This window comes from Miniopterus schreibersii, assembly GCF_964146895.1.
Source record: "Miniopterus schreibersii genome assembly, chromosome: 12".
Taxonomy (NCBI): domain Eukaryota; kingdom Metazoa; phylum Chordata; class Mammalia; order Chiroptera; family Miniopteridae; genus Miniopterus; species Miniopterus schreibersii.
In genome coordinates, this window is record NC_138112.1 from 2,623,763 (window position 1) to 2,641,313 (window position 17,551).

General features: G+C 53.0%; 3 protein-coding genes across 11 annotated transcripts; 2 read left to right on the forward strand and 1 right to left on the reverse strand.

The window, feature by feature from the left end:
* The first annotated feature begins 949 nt into the window (after positions 1 to 949).
* DPAGT1 (dolichyl-phosphate N-acetylglucosaminephosphotransferase 1) lies at positions 950 to 7,339 on the forward strand. Of its 7 annotated transcripts, XM_081153153.1 has the most exons (10): positions 950 to 1,424; positions 1,555 to 2,068; positions 2,386 to 2,506; positions 2,661 to 2,874; positions 3,127 to 3,273; positions 4,952 to 5,036; positions 5,398 to 5,586; positions 5,908 to 5,995; positions 6,377 to 6,532; positions 6,611 to 7,339. In XM_081153153.1, the coding sequence occupies exons 2-10, from the start codon at positions 1,908 to 1,910 to the stop codon at positions 6,674 to 6,676; spliced, it is 1,227 nt and encodes a 408-aa protein (XP_081009279.1). In that variant the 5' UTR covers positions 950 to 1,424; positions 1,555 to 1,907; the 3' UTR covers positions 6,677 to 7,339. The 7 variants fall into 7 exon arrangements, with proteins under 7 accessions (XP_081009279.1, XP_081009285.1, XP_081009281.1 ...); XM_081153155.1 differs by lacking the exon at positions 950 to 1,424 and having other exon boundaries at positions 1,626 to 2,068; positions 2,677 to 2,874; XM_081153154.1 differs by lacking the exon at positions 950 to 1,424 and having other exon boundaries at positions 1,688 to 2,068; positions 2,475 to 2,506; positions 2,677 to 2,874.
* Positions 7,340 to 7,860: 521 nt separating this feature from the next.
* Positions 7,861 to 9,180, forward strand: H2AX (H2A.X variant histone). Its single transcript, XM_081153160.1, has 2 exons — positions 7,861 to 8,704; positions 8,787 to 9,180. Exon 1 carries the CDS (start codon positions 7,934 to 7,936, stop codon positions 8,363 to 8,365), a length of 432 nt encoding a protein of 143 aa, XP_081009286.1. The 5' UTR covers positions 7,861 to 7,933; the 3' UTR covers positions 8,366 to 8,704; positions 8,787 to 9,180.
* A 310-nt stretch (positions 9,181 to 9,490) lies between these two features.
* On the reverse strand, positions 9,491 to 16,179 carry HMBS (hydroxymethylbilane synthase). 3 transcript variants are annotated; one of them, XM_081155165.1, is made up of 15 exons: positions 15,993 to 16,179; positions 13,866 to 13,919; positions 13,430 to 13,502; positions 13,037 to 13,086; positions 12,901 to 12,956; positions 12,451 to 12,528; positions 12,142 to 12,219; positions 11,951 to 12,026; positions 11,076 to 11,189; positions 10,803 to 10,841; positions 10,497 to 10,616; positions 10,203 to 10,256; positions 9,974 to 10,060; positions 9,726 to 9,890; positions 9,491 to 9,654 (listed from the first exon to the last, which is right to left on the reverse strand). In XM_081155165.1, the coding sequence occupies exons 1-15, from the start codon at positions 16,023 to 16,025 to the stop codon at positions 9,565 to 9,567; spliced, it is 1,167 nt and encodes a 388-aa protein (XP_081011291.1). In that variant the 5' UTR covers positions 16,026 to 16,179; the 3' UTR covers positions 9,491 to 9,564. The 3 variants fall into 3 exon arrangements, with proteins under 3 accessions (XP_081011291.1, XP_081011292.1, XP_081011293.1); XM_081155166.1 differs by lacking the exon at positions 15,993 to 16,179 and adding an exon at positions 14,561 to 15,825; XM_081155167.1 differs by lacking the exon at positions 10,497 to 10,616 and having other exon boundaries at positions 9,628 to 9,890.
* Between the last annotated feature and the right edge of the window lie 1,372 nt (positions 16,180 to 17,551).

The window sequence follows — 17,551 nt, forward strand, 5'->3', positions numbered from 1 at the left end:
GCAGTTACCGTCTTGGGAACAAAAATATTCAGGATACACGACGAGTATCCAAGCTCTGAGGGTAACACGTGGGCTGGATGAGGAATCCTGTCTCGTCTCGGAACACGCGTGCGCGCCCTCTCCCGGCGGGGAGGACTGGGCGCCTGCTCCGAGGGCCGAAGGCTGCCGCCTCGGGGCTCCCGGAGCTCCTCCCTCCACCCGCGCCCGGCCTCTCGCTTTGCCTGCCTCGGAGGCTGTCCCACTCCTGCCACTTGCCGAAATCTTTGGAGATGCTGTTCTTCCTCACGCGCCTATCACCTCCTTTGATCACAACTAAAGGCTCTATCCATGTGCCCCTATTGCCCTGCCCCCTTTCGGGCCCAGGCGCATGGTGAGTGGAGACGCCTCGGATACAGACGTCTGTGTGCCCTCGGGCCCCCGGGGCAGCCTATGGGACAGAAAACTTTCCTCCAGGGAGCTTCCGGCCCGAGGACAGAGGAGCGCGAGTGGGCGCACGCACAGGAAAGCGGTACCAGACGGATAGGAAGCCCTGAAAATTTGATGGACTTATAGCATGTAAATTACAGGGATTACTTCATATATACATAGTACGCTTTATAAATAGATGGGTTTTGTTGTTAATTAGAGCCACCTTCAAGTAGAAGAGACATTTCACACCTGGTTTTGAGGGACGAGGGGGACTATCTTTGGCCAAAAAGCCAACCCAACCCTTCCTCCTCAAGCCCCTCATATCCCAAGGAGCGGACCAAGTGCCGGACGCTCGAGTCCAGTCGTCTTCCGAACTCGCTGGCCACCTCAGAGCTGTGGGTGGATGGAAGACCAGGAAGACGCCGGTGGTGAACCGTTCCTCGCAAGGAAACGTGCCAAGCAAGAGGCGCGGGAACCTGGCGGAAGCGGCTGGGCGGAGCGCTCCCCGGCGCGGGCGCCCTGCACCGCCCACCGCCCCTCCGAGGCCTCGCGCAGGGCGCGCGACCCCGCCGCCACCCCCGACGGTCAGGCGCCGGCGAACTCCAGGACCTGAGGGCACGCCGGGCCCCTGCGGGGGCAGTGCTGGTTGCAACTAATGCCCCTGAGGGGGCGCGTAGGATGGGTGGGGTGCCCGGGCAAAAGCAGCAAGACCAAGGACAAGGAAAACACGGAGTAGGGCTTTTTCAGTCTGTGCTTTAGAATTTACATCATCTTCCCAACTGTAGCTGCGTTTCAGGAACTGCGTTGTATTTACCTTGGCTTCCGACTACATTGGGAACAGGTTTTCCACAGGAGCAGGTGCTTCTCCGCGGGCGCGTCCCTCTTGCCTCCCCCGCCCTCGGCGCCCAGTAGCGGTCTTCCCCACTTCAGAGCTATCCCAGAGGAAACTCAGGATACTGGCCCTTTAAATGTGACCCGCAGCGGCCGACGGAGCTAAAACTGACGTGGAGCTAAGAGTAAGTGGCGTCAGACGCGTGATAGAGGGGTCGTTCATCTTGGAACAGGGCAAGGAGTTTTTCCGCTTTGGGTTGTACATCTTTAATATGATAGGAACGTATCTGCTTTTGTCTTTCATTGCTTTTCCAGTATCCACGTGACGACTCAATTCTCGAATAAAAGATGTAGTTTGAAATAATTCTGTCCCCACTCTTCTGCCCATATTAAAAATGGCCGCCTCCACCTTCAGCAACGGTCGTTGCTCTACAAACAAGATCCGGGCGGAAACAGTGGATAAGTAACCGCAGCCGGGCCGAGCTGAGGTTGGGAGAGGCTCGCTGGCGTCGGGAGGGCGGCAGAGTCGAGTTGTAGGGTTTTGCTCTGGCTGGTGTGGGAACACCCAGCCTCTGGGGAGCCGCTCTCCTCCCCGCCGGGGCTCAGGGCTTCTGCGCTGCTTGCGTCTTCGCTGAGGCGGCGGCGGAGCGGGCCTCTGGTCGGTCACCATGTGGGCCTTCCCGGAGTTGCCGCTGCCGCTGCTGGTGAACTTGATCGGCTCGCTGCTGGGGTTTGTGGCCACACTCACCCTCATCCCAGCCTTCCGTGGCCACTTCATCGCCGCGCGCCTCTGTGGCCAGGACCTGAACAAATGCGGCCGGAAGCAGATGTGAGCGGCGGCACGCGGGTCCGGGCCGAGGCCGAGGGCTGGGGAAGGGTGGGCAAGGCAGGGGCAGGGGCTGGGGCTGGGGTGCTCGTCCGCGTGCGGAGACGCCGCGCCCACCCAGCAGACAGCCCGCCTGGGAGGTGAGGGGCAGAGCTGGGTAGCATTGGGCGAGGGCTGCGCGAGGGGGAAGGGGAACTCTGGGCTGCACCGGGGACTCCAGCAGAGTGGCACCCCTCCCCAAGTTCGGTCACCGCTGCGCGCACTAGTGAGTGACCACGCCCCCTTTCCTCTTTCCCCTCCCCCGTGCTGCTGGGCCACAGCCCAGAGTCCCAGGGAGTGATCAGCGGCGCCGTTTTCCTGATCATTCTCTTCTGCTTCATCCCTTTCCCCTTCCTGAGCTGCTTTGTAGAGGAGCAGTGCGAAGCCTTCCCCCACCACGAAGTAAGTGGGTTAGTGGAGGCGGGGCTGCGGGCTGAGCGTTGGGATTATTCGGGTTTGGGGAGAGGGGCTAAGGCACTTGGGAAAAGAGGAATTCTTGAAAGGAATGGTGAAGTGGGAGTAGGGTTGAGCCGTGACTTGCCCGAGCCTCCCCCAGTTTGTGGCCCTGATAGGTGCGCTTCTTGCCATCTGCTGCATGATTTTCCTGGGCTTTGCGGATGATGTCCTGAATCTGCGCTGGCGCCATAAGCTGCTGCTGCCCACAGCGGCCTCACTACCTCTCCTCATGGTCTATTTCACCAACTTTGGCAACACGACCATTGTGGTACCCAAGCCCTTTCGTCCGATTTTTGGCCTGCATTTGGACTTGGGTGAGTAGCCCCTCTACTACCGCCCGTATGTCCTCTACTTCAGGGCACCCTTACTCCATAAGATATCCAACAGCATCCTTCCTGGTGCTCCGCATTCTCCTAGTGTCCCTGCTTTGTCGCTGTGTTTTCTCAGATCCTTTCTGTTGGCCCTTCATCCTACCCTTTGTACTCATCATTTCTTTCAGAAGAATATCCTTAAATCCTCATTCTGTACTCGGTGCTACTTCTTTTCTTATTGTCCTCTCCCCCCAGGAATCCTGTACTATGTCTACATGGGGCTGTTGGCAGTGTTCTGTACCAATGCCATCAATATCCTAGCAGGAATTAATGGCCTAGAGGCTGGCCAGTCCCTAGTCATTTCTGCTTCCATCATCATCTTCAACCTGGTGGAGCTGAAAGGTAGGTGGGATTGGGGGTAGGGAGAGAGAAGTCTGAGTCTTAAGGAAGTTAGTTGCCTGATATCTGGCTTTGGGGAATTCAGGAAAAAAGCAATATGTTAATAATTATAGAAGATTCAAGTTCTGACCCGCTCTCTCAGTGGGTTAGAGCATTGTCCCAATACACCAGGGTTGTGGGTTCGTTCTCTGGTCAGGGCACATACAAGAATGCATAAATAAGTGGAACAACAAATCAGTGTTTCTCTCTCAAATCAATAAAAATAAATAAATAACTATAGATGATAAGGGAAGGTATTTACTATGCAAATAACAATTAAGATTTATTAAATGTAAGAAAAATAGCAGCATTGTCATTTATAGCTAGATTGGCACTAATAGGTAGGCCATGGTCTTCTCTTATTGAACATAAACAATTTCATAGAACCCCCAAATCACTCTGTGACCATGACAGAGTAAGACAAAGGCCAGACCCCTCCATAACTATGTCTGAGCATAGACAAGAACACTGTGAATCTCACAAAAATGACCAAGATCCCCCTCTTCTGGCTAACATGAGTGATTGCTGCTTACTTCTAAGTCAGTTCCTCCTACTTCATAGATTAAAAACTAAGATTCTCATAGAATTACTCCTGTTGACAGCACCGAGACCAGGGCAAAACTCTGCTTCCTTGCATCTTCCTCAGAATTACTTAAAATCCTATAACAAATCCTCCTAACATCCCCTTACTGAGGCATCCCATGGTTCCCCATGGGATGTGGTTTCCAAAAGACTCCCTTGTTACAAGTCAGTAAATCCATCTTTGATTACAAGTTTGTTTCTGGTGGTATTTGGCCAATGAACATCAATAAGTGTTTGTTAAAGCTAAGCACTTTTTTGCCCTGGCCAGTGTGCTCCAGTGGTTAAAGAGTGTTGGTCCTCAAACCAAAGGGTCGTGGGCAGGATCGATTCCTGGTCAAGGGCACGTACCTGGGTTGCAGGTTTGATCCCAGTGTATGTGAGAGGCAATCAATTGATGTGTCTCTCTCACATCAATGTTTCTCTCTCCCACTCTCTGAAAAGCAATGGATAAAATATCCTCAGGTGAGGGTTAAAAAAATTTTTTTAAAACTAAGCACTTTTAAAATATCTCATTTAAACTTTGTAACAGCTCTAGGCTTAGAGAAGTTAAATTTTCATGACCAAGGTTACACAGTTAGGAAGTAAAGCTCATAGTCAAACCTAGGTTTGAAACAATTTAAGACAATAAGTTTAGGAAGGGTTCATGAAAGAGCTGGAGTGTTGAGAATTGCCTGGGTGACATAAAAGGGGTAGTAAGGGTTTTTAAAAAATAAATATATCTTTATTGATCTCAGAGAGAAGAAAGGAGAGGGAGAGAGAGAGATGGAAACATCAATGATGAGAGAGTCATTGATCGGCTGCCTCCTGCACGCCCCTGACTGGGGATCAAGCCCGCAACCCTGGCATGTGCCCTGACCGGGAATCAAACGCGGATCGCCTGGATCCTAGGTCGACACTCAACCGCTGAGCCACACCCGACCGGGCAGGGTAGTGAGTTCTTGAATGTGACTTGTGAGAGGTGGACAATAAAGCTTGGGACATAACTTAGAAGCAGGCGAAAACAGTATACAGAGGAGTCGCTATCACTTTTTCCTTCTTTCTTTTTCCCCTGCTTCCAAAGGTGACTGTAGAGATGATCATGTCTTTTCCCTCTACTTCATGATACCCTTTTTTTTCACCACCTTGGGATTGCTCTATCATAACTGGTAAGTAGGCCTGTAGATGGAGGGACAACTGTTTTAACATGTAGCAAGTGTGGTCCTGATCATGACCTACCTCCTGATGGAGAGGCTAAACTTGTGCATACCTGTATTGAATATTTTCTGGGTCTTCAATTGGTAGTGTTCATAAATTGCTCTGTACTCAGCAGTGGTTGGGGACAAGTGCTGTGAAGCTCCTGGAATAGATGAATTCAGGGCCTTGGGTCTGGAGAGTTGCTGAGAGAGCTGGATGGAGTCTTTGAGTCAGAACTAGGGTCAGTTCTAGCCCAGTGCCCAGGGTGTGTGATATGAGAGAAAAGATTGATAATGCCTCTTGCCACTGGCTCAGATCCTCTCCCCCACACAGGTACCCATCACGGGTGTTTGTGGGAGATACCTTCTGTTACTTTGCTGGCATGACCTTTGCCGTGGTGGGCATCTTGGGACACTTCAGCAAGACCATGCTACTCTTCTTCATGCCCCAGGTGTTCAACTTTCTCTACTCACTGCCTCAGCTCCTGCATATCATCCCCTGCCCTCGCCACCGTGTGCCCAGGTAGTTGCTTTGGGGCTTGGAAGGGACATCATAGCTTTATTGCTTGGGAGCAAATGTATAAAGCCAGCCTTATACATATGCTGTGCAAAGGGAGTGGCCCCAAAGGTGGGCTGACTGTTTCCATGTGGTTAGCATTTTATAAATTATAGAGCACATTTACTTACATAATCTCATGTAATGTTCCCTGTAGCTCTGATCACAGTAGTAAGTAACAGAGCCAGAAATGGATAAGTTGTTTGACTCCACATTCAGTGCTCTTCCTATTAAATAACCACACTTTAAGTAGTGCCCCAGTTACATAAAGCTCTCTTCCCCCTGCAGACTTAATACCAACACAGGCAAACTGGAGATGAGCTATTCCAAGTTCAAGACCAATAGCCTCTCTTTCTTGGGCACCTTTATTCTAAAGGTAACAGGGGCCCTGGCTGGTGTGGCTCAGTTGGTTGAGTGCCGTCCTGTGTACCAAAGGGTCGCCAGTTTGATTCCCAGTCAGGTGCCCAGGTTGTGGGCTTGATCCCCAGTCAGGGTGTGTGTGGGAGGCAGCTGATGGAAGTTTCTTACATTTATGTCCCCTCCCCCCCTCCCTTCCTCTCTCTCTAAAACCAGTTTTTAAAAAAACACATATTGTAACAGGAACAAGGATTTAAGGCTTTAGGCCATCATCCTGAATTCAGGGAATGAGGAACCTAGGCCTACATTAGATCCAAGGGGAGTTTGGGAGCATTAAGCAGGTCCCCATTTAATAAGCATAAGTATTAGCTGAAGTTCTCTCCACCTCTGGCCTTTCCAGGTAGCAGAGAGTCTCCAGCTAGTGACAGTGCGCCAGTGTGAGAATGAGGATGGTGCCTTCACCGAGTGTAACAACATGACCCTTATCAACTTGCTACTTAAAGTCTTCGGGCCCATGCATGAGAGAAACCTCACGCTGCTCCTGCTGCTGCTACAGGTGTGGTTGGGGATGGGGTTTACACCTCCTTGTCTCCCTTTTTCCATGGTTTTTACTGTAGTCCATTTTTCCTTGCAGATCCTGGGCAGTGCTCTCACCTTCTCCATTCGATACCAGCTTGTCCGACTCTTCTATGATGTCTGAGTTCCCTGATCATTGCCCTTTACTTCACAGTCCCCAGGGTTCCTGACTCAGGCCAACCTCGTTCTAGACCAAGATTGCCTCTCAGCCAGGCCCCTCCCACCCTTCATTCTCCTTAGCATTTCCTTCCCCTGTGATTCAATAATAGTGGGCCTTTCTTGCCCTCCAATGACTATTGACTGGACTTTGCCTGTAGTTTTCTTCAACTTGCCACTCTCCCAATCCATCTTGTCTTTGCAGCCCCCTAAGGTGGGAAACTGCAGCTGTTATGTTTTCCACAACTCTTTCAAGGAATATGTTGGGCCTGTGAATAGAACCCTGGCTGGTGATAGGGACACAGGCTTGAAGATGACTTCACATTAGACTATAAATTAAGGATTCTAATTAGTAAAAGGAGATGGGACTGTGGGGATTGGGGACACAGGTGCTCCCAGTGGTAACAATAAAATGTCTTTTTCTTGTTCCTGTAGGTGTGTTTCCGATATGGGCATTTTAGGGTAAATTGGGAGGGTTGGTGGAGGCACTTCCTCCAAGAAGGTGCCTCTCTCTGCCCCATCCTTTACCCCCCAGTATACCAGGCCCCTTCTAGCAAGATTGTGAGCAGAAAAAACAGACCAGACAGAACATGTTGAATAAATACTGAAATCGTGATATGTCAGGTGGCATGAAGGGCCATGGATTGGAGCTGTCTGCTCTCGGGTATGGGATCGGAACTTGCACGGGCTCTCGTTTCTTTCCTTTTTCACTCTCCCTTTGTTGGATAGGAGGAGGGAGGAGGAAGTGACAGCTGGAAGGGGTGGCAGAGGTACTTACAGTGCTCATCCTTTTCCTGTAAAAACCCAAGGCCCCACACTTTTCCCAAGGGCTCTGGAGGTGGCTTTAGACTCCACCCTCTCTGTCTTCCGGTTTTGGTCTCCCGCTGTGGCGTTTAAATCTCGCGCGCTTTCCGCGGATTGGCTACGCGAGGCAGTAGTTGGCCGTGAGCAGCCACTGCTCCTCGCCATTTTCCCCGGGCAAAAGGTTTTCAAATTCGACCAATCGGCTGTCGCGCTCCTTCAGCTGAGACGCGTCACCGAAGGCTAAACTGCTACCAATCAGAGGCGCCTTTACCGAAAAGAACCAATCAGGGGGGCGCAGAGGTGTGCCCTGGAGGCTTATAAGGACGGCCCCTGGGCGTTCGCGGCAGTAGTTGGACTGCGGCGGACGGCTGAGTGTCGGCCTCTCCTCGCTGCTTCTCACCGCTCGTCTACCTCACGCAGAATGTCCGGCCGCGGCAAGACTGGAGGCAAGGCGCGCGCCAAAGCCAAGTCGCGCTCGTCGCGCGCCGGCCTCCAGTTCCCAGTGGGCCGCGTTCACCGGCTGCTGCGGAAGGGCCACTACGCCGAGAGGGTGGGCGCCGGCGCGCCCGTGTACCTGGCGGCCGTGCTGGAGTACCTGACGGCCGAGATCCTGGAGCTGGCGGGCAACGCGGCCCGCGACAACAAGAAGACGCGCATCATCCCGCGCCACCTGCAGCTGGCCATCCGCAACGACGAGGAGCTCAACAAGCTGCTGGGCGGCGTGACGATCGCGCAGGGAGGCGTCCTGCCCAACATCCAGGCCGTGCTGCTGCCCAAGAAGACCAGTGCCTCCGTGGGCCCGAAGGCGCCCGCGGGCGGCAAGAAGGCCAGCCAGGCCTCTCAGGAGTACTGAGGGCGCTGCGCCCGGCAGCCCGGCCCTCCCCGCGCCACCACAAAGGCCCTTTTAAGGGCCACCACAGCCCTCACGGAAAGAGCTGAGCCACGGAGGTCGGCTGCCCCCTCCCCGCGCCGCCGCCGCCGGCCGGCCGGCCGCCCTCCCTGCGCGGGCTCGCGGCCCGCTCCCCTTCTCCGGCCCGGAGCCACCGCGGAGGCCTCGCGGCCGGCCCGAGTCGCGGCCGGAGCTGTGGCCCAGCCGCCCTGCCCTCTGGGGGTGGACGGGCTGCGGCACCTTCTGGAAGGCCGGGCCCGCTGCGCTGACGTAGGCTGAGGGGAGCGGCCGCGGCCCCGGAAGGTGAGTCGCCGGCGGAGCCCCTCAGCTTCTCCAGCTCGGTGCTTAGTCGCCCCCTCACACATGGCTGTTGACTTCCTTCCAGGCTTTGGTGGAGGAGACTTCGGTCCTTAAATTAGTCCGGGCGTCCCCTCTGCGGCCAGACCCCAGGCCTTCCCCATCGCTCCCTCCATCTTCGTTCCAGGCCTGTGCGGAGCGGCGGGGACAGACCGGGACGTGCAGCCTCCCGGCGCCGGGCGCCCACGGGCTGTGCTGCGAGGCCGGGTCCCGGCGTTCCCGCGGGGCGGACGAACAGCCAGGCCTCCCCGCTCCCCGCAGCCCCGAGCTAGGTACCAGCACAATCCGGTGATCCCCGCCTGGGCCCAGCCTCCGCAGGCTTCCGAACTGGAATTGAGCAGCTACCCTACCCAGGAGTAGTACCTTAGGTATTGGGAAGTTTCAGATGGACTGATTTTGTTTATTAAAGGATTTTTTTAAAACGTGTCCTGTTTTCATTTTGCCTCAAAGTGTTGTAGGATGGATGACTTAGATCCCTCTGTTCTCCTGAGGGTACTGTAGTGGGAGGACTACCAGTTAGAAGACTGGTTAACAGGAGAGAGCAAAGTACAGGATTTTAAGATTATAGCTTGCTCTTGGGTGTCCCTGGGACATAAGTTATTGTTTTGAGGTGAAATGAGAACTATTGAGGCAGAAACGAGGGTTCAGAAGAGCTTTGGACAGAGTTCCCAGCCTCTGAAGGAATAAAGGGTTTTGTGTTTGTCCTTTCCTGCAACTCCACCAAAACAAAAGACACCTGCAGAGCTGGTTTATTAGTAAGGTTGGTTACACTCAAAGGCTTGGACTCAGTAGAGATGAAGCCCCACCTACTGAGCAGACAAGGCAGCCCCTGGAAGTTGACCCTGCAGTTCAACCCCCTGGACTGCGGCAATCCAGTTAGCAACAAGAATGGGGCACTGAGGGCTGGGATGCAGGCACTGGACAGTAGCAACCCAGGCACCTGTGCCCCATAGACCAGTTAGTGGGCATCATTAAGCTGCCGTGCAATGTCCAAGATGTTCTTGGCTCCTTTGTTCAGCAACAAGTTGGCCAAGCTGATGCCCAGGTTCTCGGCAGCCAGCTGGGCTACTCGTGGAATGTTCTGGGCAGTAATGCCCACTAGCTGTGGATCATCTTCAGGGCCATCTTCATGCTGGATGAGGGAAAAAGATTGGAATTGGTGAGCACAAAAGGAGAGATGAGGCAGACTTCTTACCCTCACCCTCGCCTTGGTACCTGGGCAGGGACATGGATAGTGGCCTGCATGGTCTCTTGCATGCTATCTGAGCCATCCAGACTCCAGACTCCTCCAGTCAGGTACAGCTGGGAAAGAAAGCAGTTGTCTAAGTATATATATCCTGAGAGGAAACTGCTTAGAAACCTGGGCTCTTCTTGCTGGCAATTTGGGATGCACAGGGAGAAATGCCACAGTCCTTCCTTCCCTCCACCTGTCTTCCCTGCTTACTTGTCCATCCTTAATAGCTGTGTGCACTGCTACTGGTACGCTGCAGCCTCCTTCCTGCAGTAAGAAGTTCTTCCTGTGAGCTCCAAAGACCCTTAACTACCCTGTGACCAGAGTCCTCAGAAATCCATAGATCTGTGAGGGCATAACTGAAAAGGCGGCTAGGGCCCCAGTCCTCTTCATACACAACATTCGAGAATGAGTTACCACTAAATACAGAGCATCAATTTGAGGAATCTCCCCACTACCCTTTCCAGCTCCTGCCCCAGCATTCCACATGTGGAACACATGGCCTACCAGGTGCTTCAGGAAGGCCCGTTCGGCAATGCAGCAAAGCAGAGTCTCGGGATCATGCAACACACCCACCAGATCCAAGATGTCCTGGTCCTTTGCTCGGACTTCCACACCCAGGGCCCCCTGATGGAAGAACATCAGGCCCAATCTTTTCCCAACCAATGGAGCTAAGGATAGGAACCAGCCCACTTCCACGTGCTCCCCAAGGCCTTTTGGTAGAGTAGCGTCCCAAGGCCCCTTCCTAGGAACTTTTATGCTAGGGGAAGCAGATGCAGAAGGTTGTACAATCAGCTCCTTGGCCAAGCATACCTGACCCACAGCATACATGCATTCCTCAGGGTGCAGAATCTGTGGGAGCAGAAGCATGGAGATGGGGGTAACTAAAGGCACAGGACAGTGATATAGGGCTTCCCTATCACAGAGAAAGCATGTACAGGCAAAAGAAGTCTGGCCTCTGATTGCCAATCTTTCCAGCCCGGGACTTGTTTTCAGCTTATAGTGTTAGAGACAAGGTGTCCGAAATAGCAGATAGGCAGGAAGGGGACAAAGATTAACTGGGGAGGGAATAGGGATAGCCCCTACCTGCCCCACTCGGTTCTGCCAGCCCATGCGCTGCAGGCCAGCCGCGGCTAAGATGATGGCACTGAACTCCCGCAGCTCGTCCAGCTTCTGAAGCCGTGTGTTGAGGTTTCCCCGCTGTGGAGAGATGCTAAGGACCATAAGCCTTGTCCTCTGCCTGAAACTTTCTAACTGGCTAACCTCTCATTTTTGGTTCTTAGCTTAATGGGAACAGCTAATACCTCATACTACATGCCAGATACTATTCTAAAGTGCTATGTACCTATGTCAACTCATTTAATTTTCACAGAAACTCTATGAGGTAGGTTTTACTATCTACATTTTACAGATGAGGAAAATGGTAGGTTAAATAAATTGCCCAAGGTTACAAAGATCTCTCAGAAACCTTCCTTGACCCCGAAGTCTGTGTTTAGATGTTCTAGTTAGAAGCTGCCAGAGAATTCCTTACTTTGCACATTGGAGCACATACTATTTTAGTTTTTTAAAACATACATGTTCGTTGTAAAAATCAAAACAATACGGAAAATAAAAGTGGAAATACTCTCCATACTCCCTTTCACGCCCCCATAGTAATCACTATTCAGGATCACTCTGTATTATTAATGCCTGTTTGTCTCCCAAACCAAAATGTAAACTCTATATGAGCAGGGACAATGCTGACCTTGCTCATCATTATCCCCAGTGCCAAGCACTTGTCTAGGGCTGAGAAAATAGGAAAGGATTATGAGTGGTTGGATGGATGAGTGGATGAATGGGAAGACAGACAACCCACGGCCCCCATGGTCTACTTCTGGAAGTCCCTTCCACTTTCAGGACTGGGCTCCTCTGGACCTCCTCTTCCACCTGGTTGCTAGCTGCTGTCCTCTCTAAAAGGATACAATACTCTTGAACTCCAGATGTGGGAACTTTCTCTGCAGCTGGGCTGCTCTCCGCAGGGAGCTGGTTCCCACCACGCTGCTCAGAGAGAGGGTTTAAAAGGAGATTTAACCCTAGGCAGGCACTGTTCCATTCCTCTTCCTTCCAACCCTCCATCTTCTGTGCATACTCCACCTATCCAGGCCCCACTCACCTCTTCTCTGGCAAGGTTTCTAGAGTCTTCCCAACAAATTTTGGGTGAAAGACAACAGCATCATAGGGGTTTTCTCGCCTAGGGGTGGAGAGAGGGTCACAGAATCAGAGTTCTCAGCTCAGATCACTTCGTTTCTCTTGATAACCAACTAACTGGCATTTTCTGAGCTTTTCTACCATGTTTAATACTCCTCGGGGCAGGGGAGAAAACCCTAGAGGCAGAGGGTGAAGTCCTAAAGGGAAAAGCCAAGGTTAATTTGCTGCCTACTCCCACCCCTCCCCAGCCCCGGCCGACTCAGAGGCCACTTACTTGCATATGGCTCCAATGGTGAAGCCTGGAGGAAGCACAGTGGGCAGGTCCTTCAGGGAGTGAACAACCAGGTCCACTCTAGAGAGATGGGATAGGGGACAAGGAGAAGGGGTCGGGCAGCAGGCCTCCACCTCTTCTCTACCTACCTCTGCCTCTATTTCAGTGGCAGAGCCAGGAGCAATTCTAGAAGCAGGCCTCTTAGAGACCTCAGGACCCTGAGACCTGCTCCCTTTCTCCCCACTCTCCTACCCTACCCCTCTCCCACTCATTCTTGCACTCCAGACAGCCGGATGGCTCAGAACCAGGACGCTCTCCTTTTCTGATGCCTAAAAAACACACATAACTCCTCCTTGAGCCTCTCCAAGGGTCTCAGCCCAGCCTCGCTGATACCTAGGGGTCTGATGCCACTGGGGTCCTAGCAGGAGGCTGGGCCACTCTCCTGTCACTCACTCATTCTTCTCCAATGCGTGTTCCAGCTCCTTGGTAAATAGGCTCTTCTCTCCAATCTGCCACACAAGAAAGCATGTGGGTGAATTTCTCGGGGTAAGGAAAGAGGAAGGGGACAAGGACTGGGGGGCGGTGTTACCTTAGAGAGTGCAGTATCAAGAATCTTGTCCCCTGTGGTGGACATAGCAACTGAGGAGAGAGTCAATCACCCATTGATCAGCATTTATTGAGCCCCTACTAAACCCGGCATTAGTCTAAGATTCAAGGTGGACACTGAGGCACATAAGCCCCAGTCCCAACCCTCTGGGAATGTACGATCTAGCAAGAGCAGACACCCTCATAAAAAGACCCAAAGCAGAAGACCTTAAATACCGGCTAGCCCAGGTAGAAGAGGAGAGGGCCCTTCAAACTGGGAACAGCCACGAGTTCTTGGGGGCAACAGGCCAGGCTATGAAGCCAGAAACACTGTGCTCTCGCTTCCAGGGTGGGTAAGAGCTTCCCATTAACTTTCATTCCTGTCTGGAAAACTCACTGATTTCAAACTGCAGGCCTGGGTTTAAGGCTTTCAGCATTGCCACCACACTGTCCGTCTGTATGCGAGCCAGCTGGGGGCAGAAATTTGGATTAGTCCTTTCCCTCCCTGGCCACGGCCCTGGGCTCAGATGCTCATAGGCTCAGGACAACCCTGAAGGGACTGGAATTCAGAAAGGGGGTTGAATGCCCACCTAGGAAGAAGAGGGGTCTGGTCTGGGAGTCCTCTGCACACTAACAACCTCCCTAGCCCAGGAACTCTCTTTCCACAGAATGTAATCTGCCATTCTGCATAAAACTTAACACCCAGCCACCCCATTTCCTCCATCCCCAAGCTGCTGGGAACTAACCCTCAGCCCCCCCACCCCCCACCCCAACTTATAATACTGTGAGCACAGAACTCTTCCAACAAACCTCCACCTAGTACTCGCACTCACCTGGCTCTTGCGAGTACCCACTCGAATCACTCTCATCTTTGGGCTGTTTTCCTCCTGCAAAAAAAAATAAAATTCCCCAGGTCACAGTCCCCTCTGTTCCCCGTATTCTTTAACACCTTGTCCAAGAAACAGAATCACTGGCTTGGAAGAAAGGAATTTCAGCCCCTGGCCTGTGGCCGCCTGAGCCCTGGAATACGGAAATATCCCAAGACTTGTCCCTTTACTTTCCTCAGTACCTTCTGCCCTCCTCACAGTCCCAGAGAAGCAGAGACCAGAGAGAAACGATAGTAGGATCTGCTATTGCTGCAATAACCAGGACACTGTAACTCATAAGCCCATCCTGGCCAAGGCAGTGGGAGTGCTGCACATAGCCAGGTGGGTAAAGAGATAAGGAACCATCAGCCTGGCCACAGAGAGGGTGGCGCCTGCAGCAGGCAGCGGCAGGGCAGCTGGGGCCACACAGGGGAACTTAGATGCTGAGTCACTGAGGACAAGTTCAGCATCCACAACAGAGCAGGCACTTAAGGAAACTTCCGTGCCACCTAGATCCAAGTACTAGCGAAAGCTGCCAAACTATGAATCCCCTAATCCAGTAGGAATGATACATAAAGGACTGGGGTCAATGGATCTGATGTACAGTCCTGCTCAGCCTCTTGGCTGGGTGACCTTGAGCACATCATCCCATCAGTACTTACTGTTTATCTATAAAATGAAGAGGTTTGGACCCAAGTATCTTCTGCCTTTGATGTTCTTTAAGACTAAGAGGCACTCACTTAGGCTGCTGCCTCTGGTTTCACCAACAAGGAAATATTGGGACACCAAAAATCAAACCAAGAACTCAAAAAACTCTTTCTCCTTCCAGGACAAAGGTGTTCAGTGCCAAGCAAGTAGAACTGGGTTCTTCAATGTGAGGTCCTATTTCTTTCTAGATCTGACAGTAGCCAGTGCAGATACTTTCAACTTCCCTGTTCTGCGACCTTTATCCCATGGAGCTCTTTTGCCAGGCAGGCATCTGAGGAGGTGATAGCTGGTTGCTCTTGGATTCGTCTTTTCCATTGCTACCACTTCTCTAAAAAATAAACCCTCGGGGACCTGAGCAAATTAGGCTAGGACTGTAATGCTACACATGGCCACTAAAATTCTGGGCCACAGGGAGACAACAGAAAGGACTGTAAGGTCCTGCTAGGTCCCAACAATCCCTTAATTTCATGGACGCTGCAGAGCATATTTAAGTCAAATTGTTCCACTACAACTTCTTTATTTAGCATGTATACGCTGGAGCTACCGTTTAATCTTCATAGCCACCTATCGGGTAGCCAGGGCAGGCACCTTTGGGGCCGTGTCGGCCGGCTCCGAGGGTGAAGCGGCTTGTCCAGGGTGCACGGCCAATAGTGGGCAGAGGGCTTCCCACCCGCAGTCCAGTGCTCGGGCACGTCTGCAACGGCCGAGCACCCCCTCGCCGGCAGGCTGGGCGGGGAGATAAGCGCCGCCGCCTCTTTATCTCGGGGGCGGCCCGCACGCTCGGGGTTCGCCTCCGCGCCCGGCCGGAGCTCCGAGGGGGGCGGGGGGAGGAAGCGCCGGCGCCCCCCGGGGCAGTGGCCGCGCTGTCAGCTGAGGTTTTTCGAGCAGGCTGGGGCTAGGTGGCCGCTAAAACGGAAAAAGGGGAGACGCTGCACGCCAAGGCCTTTGGGTACCGCTGGGAGACGGGGCGCGCCGTCCCCTCTGCAGGGGGGACGCCTTCCCAAGATGGCGGCCCCGCCTCGTGTGAAAGGATCCCGGGAACCGCACCCCGTGTTCTGCACACGAACTTTCCTGGGCTGGGTCAACTAAACCTAGAGCCGTGGATGCCAGCCGTGGAGGAATCCCACCCAGATCCGCGCAGGAACGGGGACCCCTCCGCTCCAGACAGCCCCTCCATTCTCAACCCCGCCCGCCCCCTGCTGATCTCCTTACTTCCAAAGGACAACTCGGCGCCTGGCCCTTTAAAAGCTATTCGGGCGGGGGCGGGACGGGGAAGACGGATAGTGGTTGGGACCAATGGACGATAGATGGCGGCAACCTGTAAGCCAATCATTGCACCACTGGTCCGGAAACCCGAGTTGCGAGCGTCACTTGCTCAGGACTCACCGCCGACGCGGCCGCGTTGCTGTTACCGGACATGGCAGCGCTCGGCAGGGGCCCGCGCGGGGCTCCGGGGCGCGGGGGAGCCGGAGGCGCCGCGGGCAGGCGCGGGGCCACGGGGGCCTGAGCTCGTCCTGCAGCCCGCCGGCTCGGCCGGGCCCTAGGTCACTACCGGCGCCCGCCCTCCGAGGGGAGGCGCCTCCCTCGGGGCGGGAATTAGGAACGGTTGCGACAGAGGAGACCTAGGCCTTGGGCTCCCGCCCCCGCTGGGCCAGACTGAGGCGAGGCTGGCAGTCTTTGCCCCGTCTTCCCGGTTTGGGACCCAGGCCTGCGGCCTAGTCATTTCTACCGTCACCTACACCTTGTTCTGAGCCAGCAACACTGACGACGGTCAGTGGCTAAGGCAGCTCCCCCGATTAGCCAGCTGCTCCCCTTTGCAGTCCCCTCCCACCACCACTCAGATGGTCCGTTTAGCCAAAGTTAGCCCCAAGAGGACAAGGAGCCGGTGTTAACCGTACAGTGCTGCGCTGGAAGTAAAGGGTCCTTGAGCAACTCACCGTGCTCCTCCCTAGGCTGGATGGAGCACCTACAAGGAGAGTGCTTCATTAAGCTGGTCATCCGGAATTTCACAGCTTTATCTCCTTCCCTGCCGCACAAGCAATTAGAGCAACTCATGTGGCACTTCCTTTGCTCTGTTCAAACTTAGCTCTGCTACACCCTGAAGTAGGCAATTTATATTTTTAAAATGAGGTTCAGAGATTATAGGTCTTGTCTAAAAACAACTGTGAAGTGGGAGTGCTAAACATGGAAAAAGAGCGTTAGAAAAAATGCTTTACTCATTAACGTTACTAATAACCTGTACTGGAGACCCATGCACGAATCACTATACAAAGATCTGCACGGACACCCATTCATGTCACAGGCCTTCATAAGGGCCATAAAAGAAAGATGTTATCCCTAATGTACAGAGAAGGAAACTAAGGTTCACAGAAGTTGAGTATTTCTAAGTCAAAAGAAGAATCAAACTCCACTGAACCTCCATTTGTAGTCTTAGACACTACAAATATAGGTTGTGTACCCTGCCTCTTTTAAATACTACCCAAACCACAGCATCCAAGTTGCTTCCTTCAATGAAACAACCCATAGGAGCAATTTCTGACAAGCAATGCAACCCAAATTACATGCAGACACCAGCAGCACCAAGTTCAGCTGACAACTGGAAAGACGGAATGTGTTTCAATAAGACCCTTTTACCCTGTTTATCTGATACTGAACAGAGCAAGACACCAGTCTACCCATTATGAAGGCAGAAGACTTAAGCCCAAGGCTCATCAGAATCTGCCTCCTACTTAAATATTGTGTCCAAACAAAGAGCCACAGAGACCAGCCAGACTAAAGAGCAGGAACTGTTTGGGGGCCACAGTCCAAAATGCTCTTGGAGCTCAGGCATTACATCTTTTGCAGAGGTTCTTTAATAAACTGAACTCTACTAGATGCCACAGACCCCACCCATTACTGAAATGAAGTCCAATCAACATGATCTTTATGGAGCTCTGTAAGGGAAG

Coding starts and splice junctions, on each gene's coding strand:
- H2AX (XM_081153160.1), top strand. CDS start 7,934: ATGTCCGGCCGCGGCAAGACTGGAGGCAAGGCGCGCGCCAAAGCCAAG.
- HMBS (XM_081155165.1), bottom strand. CDS start 16,025: ATGTCCGGTAACAGCAACGCGGCCGCGTCGGCG. Junction 10,842..11,075: donor GGCAGAACCGAGTGGGGCAG/GTAGGGGCTATC, acceptor CTGCTCCCACAG/ATTCTGCACCCTGAGGAATG. Junction 10,257..10,496: donor GGGCCTTCCTGAAGCACCTG/GTAGGCCATGTG, acceptor TTCTTACTGCAG/GAAGGAGGCTGCAGCGTACC.
- DPAGT1 (XM_081153153.1), top strand. CDS start 1,908: ATGTGGGCCTTCCCGGAGTTGCCGCTGCCGCTGCTGGTGAACTTGATC. Junction 3,274..4,951: donor CAACCTGGTGGAGCTGAAAG/GTAGGTGGGATT, acceptor CTGCTTCCAAAG/GTGACTGTAGAGATGATCAT. Junction 6,533..6,610: donor TGCTCCTGCTGCTGCTACAG/GTGTGGTTGGGG, acceptor TTTTCCTTGCAG/ATCCTGGGCAGTGCTCTCAC.